At 38.9% G+C, this 8049-nt stretch overlaps 1 protein-coding gene across 3 annotated transcripts; it reads left to right on the plus strand.

The window, feature by feature from the left end:
• Nucleotides 1-1885: 1885 nt before the first annotated feature.
• Nucleotides 1886-7767, plus strand: LOC129484789 (serine/arginine-rich splicing factor 8). Of its 3 annotated transcripts, none has more exons than XM_055283329.2 (2): nt 1886-7202; nt 7299-7767. In XM_055283329.2, the coding sequence occupies exon 1, from the start codon at nt 5871-5873 to the stop codon at nt 6717-6719; it is 849 nt and encodes a 282-aa protein (XP_055139304.1). In that variant the 5' UTR covers nt 1886-5870; the 3' UTR covers nt 6720-7202; nt 7299-7767. The 3 variants fall into 3 exon arrangements, with proteins under 3 accessions (XP_055139304.1, XP_055139306.1, XP_055139307.1); XM_055283331.2 differs by having other exon boundaries at nt 1886-6826; XM_055283332.2 differs by having other exon boundaries at nt 1886-6340; nt 6488-7767.
• Nucleotides 7768-8049: the final 282 nt, after the last annotated feature.

The following is an 8049-nucleotide window of genomic DNA, read 5'->3' on the forward strand; positions in this document are numbered from 1 at the left end:
AGGGAGAAAACCTGGAGGGCAATGGAATCCCCAGTGCAGAACCAAAAGGAATCAAGATTTTGTGACACCAGGTACCTCCAGAGTTGGAAGTAAAAGTGAGGCTAAACACAGAGATTTTGATAAAAATCTGTTGGAGAAGTTTCTTTAGTTCCTCGGGTCAGCTCCATCAAGTTAGCATCTGGATGACTACTTCCACCAACGACTTCCACTTATTTTTCAGTGGAAACTGAGACTTTCTTGCTCCTATATTCCAGGTGAGAATTGGAGGTTGCTAAAATTAGGTGATGAAGTCGGATTGTGTACATAAAAGTGCAGGAAAGAAAGGGATTCTGACAATTTCTGGAGATGGTAGCTTGGCTGACGTTCCAACTTGGAATGTGAGAACTGAATTTCTGCTTGTTATCTTCAGCAGCATCACAATCTTATCTAGGCAGATAGATGCCCTGGAATGGCTATCATTAAAAAAATCTTGTATAGTAAAAGAAAAGAAACATAAACACACAAATAATTTGTAGAAAATATTGCTCCTTTTGTCCTCCTGTTTCTATTCAGCTACTTTCATAAATATTTTACATTCTCTTGCCAAATAAGAGCAAGCAATAGTACAGCTAAACTTGTTTCTAAATTAGTCTTCTGGAAAGTTCAGGGAGTTAGGGGTGGCTGTGGAGGGCTTCTTCAAGCAATTGCAATTAGAATTCTATGTCACTTCATCTGACAATCTCAATTTGGGTCACTCTTTGTAAAATTTGCCCATATCTAGCTGTTTGCCCATGTCCAATAATAAGCTTTTGCTATTCTGTACTGTTTTGTTTTGGAAAATCAAGGAACATTGATAATGAAAATTATCTAAGACCAAGTGTAGAGCCATCTTTGTCCTCTCCCGTGATCTCTGTTCCTTCATTTCTGAAGGCTTCTCTTCATTTCTGAGAAATAACAATTATGAGTTCGATGCATATTCTTCATGTTTATAGTCAGAAGTCTACAGAGCCAAGATGATATGTCAGGTTTGGTTTTATCAACTTCTCTTTCTCCTGCTACCTATTTAAAAACTCAGTATTACAAGGCCCAAACAGATTGCTACGTATATAGATCCTAGTGACTCCAACAGAGTCAACAGACCTGTGTAATTTTTTATTTTATTCATTCCCCTGCTGATGGATATGTAGATTATTTCCACATCTTTGTTATGTCAAACAACACTTTCTTGAACAGCTGTGTGCATAGAACTAGAGTTCCTTGGTTATACTGATATTTGTTTTCAATTATTCTAAGAATAGCTAGGTCAGTCTACAATTTCTGTCTCCATTATCAGTGGGACAGTTCTGGTTTCCCCATATCTTGGCCCATTTTTACACCATCAGATCGTTTCACTTTTTCTAATTTAAATTGAGAAAAAATGTCTCATTGCATTTTCTCAATTACTAGTGATCTTGTACATCTCCTCATATTTATTGGCCATTTGGATTTCCCTTTTCTTTGAGTTACCTTTTCTGAGGCTTCGATCCCTTCTTTTGGGTTGACTCATTGTTTTTATTGATCTGTAGAAGTTTTCAGGATACTTATTCATTGTCTATTTTACATATGACAAAACTGTTCTTCCAGCCTGTATCTTGTCTCAATTTTTTATGTCATCATTACACTGGAATGAGTTAAATGTCAGAAATTTTCATCGTGGTTTGTGCTTTTGGCTCTTCTTTAATTTTCCCACCTTGAATTCATAAACACATTTTTCAGTATATTCTCAAATAGCCCTAAAGTTCTCTTTTACACAGTCTTTAATCCATCACTAATTTACTCTTCTAAGTAGTGTAAGGTAGAGCTCTATTTTATTTTTCCCCCCAATATCAATATCCCTTATTGAATTGTCAATTGCTTTTCATGGGATTGGTAAGCCACCTTTATTCTATACAGACTCCCACATATACAGTTGAGCCTTGAACAAATGAAGTGCATGGGTCCACTTATACAGGGATTTTTTTTCCACAACCGTATTGGTAAATTTTTTGGAGACTTAGAACAATTTGAAAAAACTCCCAGATGTATCTTGTACTCTAGAAATATTGAAAAATGTAAGAAAAAATTAGGTGTGTCATGAATGCATAAAATATTTGTAGATATTAGTGTATTTTAACATTTACTACCATAAAATATGTACAATCCTGCTACAAAAAGTTAAAATTTATCAGAATTTACACACACACACAGACCATACATAATGCCATTTGAAGTTGAGATAAGTGTAAACAAATGTAAAGATATAGTATTAAATCATAACTGCATAAAATTAACTATAGTAATACTGTATTATTGTAAGAATTTTGTAGCCTCTTCCTTTTGCCATTGCAGTGAGCTCGTGTTGTAAATATCCTCTTAAAATGCTGCAGGACGCTAATCATCTCTGCCTGAGCAATTTTTTTCTCTCTGGTAAATTGTCTATCACAGTAAAAAGATCTCTTGAGTATCACGTTTAGGACAATATCCTAAAGCTTGAATAATACTATGGGGCCCATACGAAGTGCCACTAGAGATGCTGGAAATGTTCCCAAGAAGCAGAGAAAAGTCATGACAGTATAAGAAAATGATGAATTGCTTGATGTGTAGTGTACATTGAGGTCTGCAGTGAGGTTGCCAGCCATTTCAGACAGGCTATTCATCTTGTAAACAGTTAAGGTATCCATAAATATAGTACAGTATAGTAAATACATTTTCTCCTCCTTATGATTTTCTTAGTAACATTTTCTTTTCTCTAGTTTTCTTTACTGTAAGAACACAGTATTTAGTACATGTCACATGCAAAATCTGTGTTAATCAACCGTTGATATCTGTAAGACTTCCAGTCAACAGCAGGCTCTTAGTAGTTCAGTTTTGGGAGGAGTCAAAAGTATTTGAGGAGTTTCAACTGCACAGGGGTTCAGCACCCTGAACCCCCTCATTGTTCCAGGGTCAACTGTACATGTATCTGTGTCTGGTCTCAGTATCTGTGCTTAGAGGTACTGTTGATATCAGCTCAAATATTACAGTTTGATAAGGGAGAAGTCTTTTTTTTTTGTTTTAAGGCATCGTTTTGGGGGTTGTCATTTAAATATTTGACTCTAACAGTGCTAGACTCTAACAGGGCTAGCTCTACCACCTTGAACAAGTGACTTAACGTCTCCATGACTCAGTTCTGTCATCTGAAAATTAAAGGTAAGATTTTTTTTATAGGTCATAAGAATTAAATGATTTACTGTACGAAGAGTAAATTGAACAGTGTTTGCCATGTTATAGTCACCATGTATGTGAGCTACTTTAAATAATATTTTGCTATTAGAAATAAAGAGGGATTTCTGTTCATCAAAAGAGATGAAAAAAAGAGAGAAATGACAAACCAAGGAGTGTGAACCGATATTGTATTACTCATATCCAGCAAAGAGCTGATATCCATTATATATAAAGAGCTAGTGCAGAGAACGCCAACCCAACAGAAAAATGGACAAAATACGTAATAGGCAGCTTATGAGTGAGAATATCCAAATGGCCAATGAACATGAAAAAATTACTCACTCTCATTTGCAGTTAGGGAAATGAATTTTTTCTTTTTTTTAAGTTTTAAGTGACAAAGTCTCACTGTGTCACCCCAGGCTGTTGTGTGGGGAAAAAATCATAGGTAAAACAAATCTTAATGCCCTCACCTAACTGGCTAAAACTAAAAAGTCTGATATTCACCAAAGGTTTGCAAAAGTGAAGAGCACTGAGCACCCTCATACACAGCTATCCTGTGTGTAAATTGATAAAAACTGTTGAAAAACAATCAGGCATGGTAAAGTTTGAATTCACATACAGTTGTCCCTTGATATTCTGCAGGTGGATGGAGTTTGGTCCTTAGTAACCCCTGAGGATTCTGAGGATTTTCAAGTCCATGTATAAAATGGCTTGGTATGCGCATGTAACCTATACATATCTTCCAATATACTTTAAGTCATCTCTAGGTTACTTACATTATGATGAAAATGCTATGTAAATAATTGTTTACCATATTATATTCTATTTATTTTTATTGTTTTTTTTTTCTGAATAATTTCTACCCACAGTTGGCTGAATTCACTGATGCTGAAGCCAGAGGTTACAGTGGGCTGCCTGTATTCTATGACAAGGGATCCATTCATACCTAAGAGGACGCATGAGCTCCAGTATACATGTCCAAGCGTGTTCTGAGCAACACTGTGAGAGGCCAAAAGTGAAAACAACCCAAGTGCCCATCAACAGCACAAACATTTATACCATTGAATGCCTTACTGCAAGGTAACAGGATCAAGTACAGCTACACGGAACATATAGATGAGGGAAATAAAACACAAAATACATTTTAAATATAAAAAGCACAATTCTATGTATATAAGGTTACATAACATTTTCAAAATCAGCAACATTTTAATTAATTTAATTAATTTAGAATTCTCCTGCAGAGGAGTTTTCTCTCTTCTCTCCAATGTGTTAATTTATTTAATCATTTATTTACAACAGCACAGATTAACATTTATTTTACATTTTGTAATATGATATAGTAGTATTTTAGTTTGTTCCTTAAATTGTTCAAGATTTGGCCATTGGGAGCCGTTTTATTGGTTTTTGTACCCCTCTAAAATTACCCCATCAATGCTTTTATTTGTTTTCTATTTATCATATCCTTATTTTCCAGCACTCCAAGATGCTCTAGGCCCTTTCTGTATATTTCCTTTCCAGATCTAGAAACTGTATTTCTTCATCAGTATTGCTAGATTGTTTTTTTCTTTAAAAGTGTTAGATTTCAGTTTTATTAATCATCTTTTTAAAAAAACATATTGTCCCTTTTATTTGTAATTCTATTTTTATTTTAATGTTTTATTTTTTGTTTTGGTTTTGTTTTACTAATTGCTTGACTTCAACATAAAAAATAAGTTTTAGAAATGTGGTTATTAATTTTCAAGTAAATATGATTGGATTCAGGTTTTTCTATTTTTAATCTTCGATATTATTTCACTGAGGTCCAGATGTGCTCAATTTATTGACCTATTAAATTTTAATTGACATTTATTTTGTAGTCTTGTATTGGGAAATTCTTCTGAGTGTTTTCTACATATTTTTGGTTGTTGCAGGTTATATGATCAAAATTGTTGTTTGTTGTGCAAATTATTATAGCATTACTAGTTTTGTTCTCTGCACTATTGGTTTCTGAGAAAACGGTGTTACGGGGAAAAAAAAACTTCCATCATGAGTGCAGATTTTTCAGTTTTACCTTATAACTCTCAGTCTTGGCTATGTGTCACTGTTATGTGTTTAGGTGCGTTAAGTTCATCACTGTAATGTTTTCCTAGTGAATTTTCTTTTCAATAACTATAAAATGTGCTCCTTTGATCCTATCAATAAACTGGATATTAATATTGCTATCCTAGGTTTCTTTTGTTTAATATTTGTCTGGATTGCCTGTTCCCATAAATTGACCTTTAATCAGTTAGCTTTGTTCTTAAGATTGGTTTAAAATGTAGAATAATAGGGAGGGGCAAGGGAGGGTGGGACGTCTAATGTAAACCCAGCCCAGTGATTACATTAGCTGGGCGCTGATTAGCTTACGATATTGCCCAGGTACAAGGCCAGGATCTTCGGGACCTGGCTTCACTTGGAGTTCAGCTACCAAAAGGAAACCTTCCTCTGGGTCCTGCAGTATTTGGCCTGAAATTGGGAATTTGGAAGTTGCTGCTCCAGGGCGCTCCCTGCGGAGCTCCGCGGCCCGCCTCTCCGCCCGGCCTTTCCCGGCGTCCCCACGCGGGGCGCAACGGCGAGAAAGGAACGCAGGTCGCACCGTCAGCGCCCAGAGCAGCGCCAGTTTCCGGGCCTGGGCTGCTCTCGGAGCCATGAGCTGCGGCCGCCCCCCTCCCGACGTGGACGGCATGATCACCCTCAAGGTGGACAACCTGACCTACCGCACCTCTCCCGACAGCTTGAGGCGCGTGTTCGAGAAGTACGGGCGCGTGGGCGACGTGTACATCCCGCGGGAGCCCCACACCAAGGCGCCCCGGGGCTTCGCCTTCGTCCGCTTTCACGACCGGCGCGACGCCCAAGACGCCGAAGCCGCCATGGACGGGGCGGAGCTGGACGGACGCGAGCTGCGGGTGCAGGTGGCGCGCTATGGCCGCCGGGACCTGCCCCGCAGCCGCCAGGGAGAGCCACGCGGCAGGTCCGGAGGCGGCGGCTACGGACGGCGGAGCCGCAGCTACGGGCGGCGGAGCCGCAGCCCCAGGCGGCGACACCGCAGCCGATCCCGGGGTCCCAGCTGCTCCAGGTCCCGCAGCCGATCTCGCTACAGGGGTTCTCGCTATAGCCGGTCTCCCTACAGCCGATCTCCTCACAGCCGGTCGCACTACAGCCGCTCTCCCTACAGCAGATCTCGCTACAGGGAGTCTCGCTACGGCGGATCTCACTACAGCTCATCTGGTTACAGTAACTCTCGCTACAGCCGATATCACAGCAGCCGGTCTCACTCGAAGTCTGGATCCTCCACTAGCTCTCGCTCTGCATCAACCTCCAAATCGAGCTCTGCGCGACGATCCAAGTCCTCCTCGGTCTCCAGGTCTCGCTCACGGTCCAGGTCTTCATCTGTGACCGGGAGTCCTCCTCGGGTATCCAAGAGGAAATCCAAGTCCAGGTCGCGATCCAAGAGGCCCCCCAAGTCTCCTGAAGAGGAAGGACAGATGTCCTCTTAAGAAAATGATGCATCAGGAAGCAACGTGATGGAGGACTTGGGGAAAAGGATCACATACTCAGTCTATGGAAGCAACGTCCCTGGAAGAAGAGGCTGCCTATTGAAAAGGTTGTGTCACACTTTTCTACCTTTTTACCAGTTTGAAGCGTTGCATCAGGTGGCAAAATTCATTCTATGCGCCGTTTTGTTGTTATTCACATTTTCTTGTAACTTAGGAGGTGAACGATCTAAGATTACATTATTGGGTTTGGATATTTGAGGCAAAAATTTATTTTTATTTCTATAGTGATGACTGTTTTGGTTTGAAATGAACAGATTGGTAACCTAATTTGTGGCCTCCTGACTTTTAAGGAAACGTGTGCAGCCATTACACACAGTCTAACGCTGTCAAGACATTGCTTCAACATTGCCTTCATTCCTTAAAAACCTACAAAAGGTGGTGTAAATTAATATGGATAATTTTATTTACCTCCAGGTCTCAAAGGTAGTATGACCCAAATTTGTATAAAGATTTTTCATGTGAAAGGAGTGGGTTTTTAGCAAATACAGGTCTAATCTCTTTTGTGTTTTTGTGCACCAGGCCCGGCTGCGTAGCAGTTGAGTGATGCTGGTTAGCTATTAAGGTGGCCTGTTGCAGTGCAGAGTGCTGAGCTGCTTCCTGTTTTCTTCTGATTGCTCCTGGGGAAAACACGCCTTGTCCTGAAGAACAAATGGCTGTCCAGTTTATTAAAATGCCTGTCAACTGCACTTCCAGTCACCCAGGCCTTGCAGATAAATAATGGAGCATGCAGTGAGCACATCTAGCTGATGATAATCACACCTTTTCCCCCGTCTTTTCTGAAAAATTGTAAATCTGATCATATCAACATGTATGAACTTAAAATATAGAGAATGGTATGGAAGAAATAGTTTATAAGTTTGTTAAGTACTTATAACATGGTGTATCTTTTTTATTATTAATTTTTTACGCTAACCATTGTTTCTGTAGTTAAAATTGTTTTCTTGGTGTTATCTTCTCTCAAAATAAAATTAGAAACTTTTGGTGGAAAGTAGGTTGTTTTATTTTCTGTATGACTTTTGGATATTTGTACTTTTGAGAAAATTATTAGCACCAAGTGTTTCTCAAAATATAATTTTTAAAAAATCCTTAATAGGCTTTTAGCTATGTCCTTTATTGTTTTATCACAATGCAGTTTATTTGTAGTTTCTCTTTTCTCCTCGTATCTATGGTTTTTTTACTTCCAAAATTATTTTCAAATAATCCATTTTTGGCTTTCATCATTATCCCTACTAGATGTTATGTGTTCTTTTGCAATTGTTTCTGCTTATAC

The sequence above is a fragment of the Symphalangus syndactylus genome, chromosome 6, assembly GCF_028878055.3.
Source record: "Symphalangus syndactylus isolate Jambi chromosome 6, NHGRI_mSymSyn1-v2.1_pri, whole genome shotgun sequence".
NCBI classification, from domain to species: domain Eukaryota; kingdom Metazoa; phylum Chordata; class Mammalia; order Primates; family Hylobatidae; genus Symphalangus; species Symphalangus syndactylus.

Coding starts and splice junctions, on each gene's coding strand:
- LOC129484789 (XM_055283329.2), top strand. CDS start 5,871: ATGAGCTGCGGCCGCCCCCCTCCCGACGTGGACGGCATGATCACCCTC.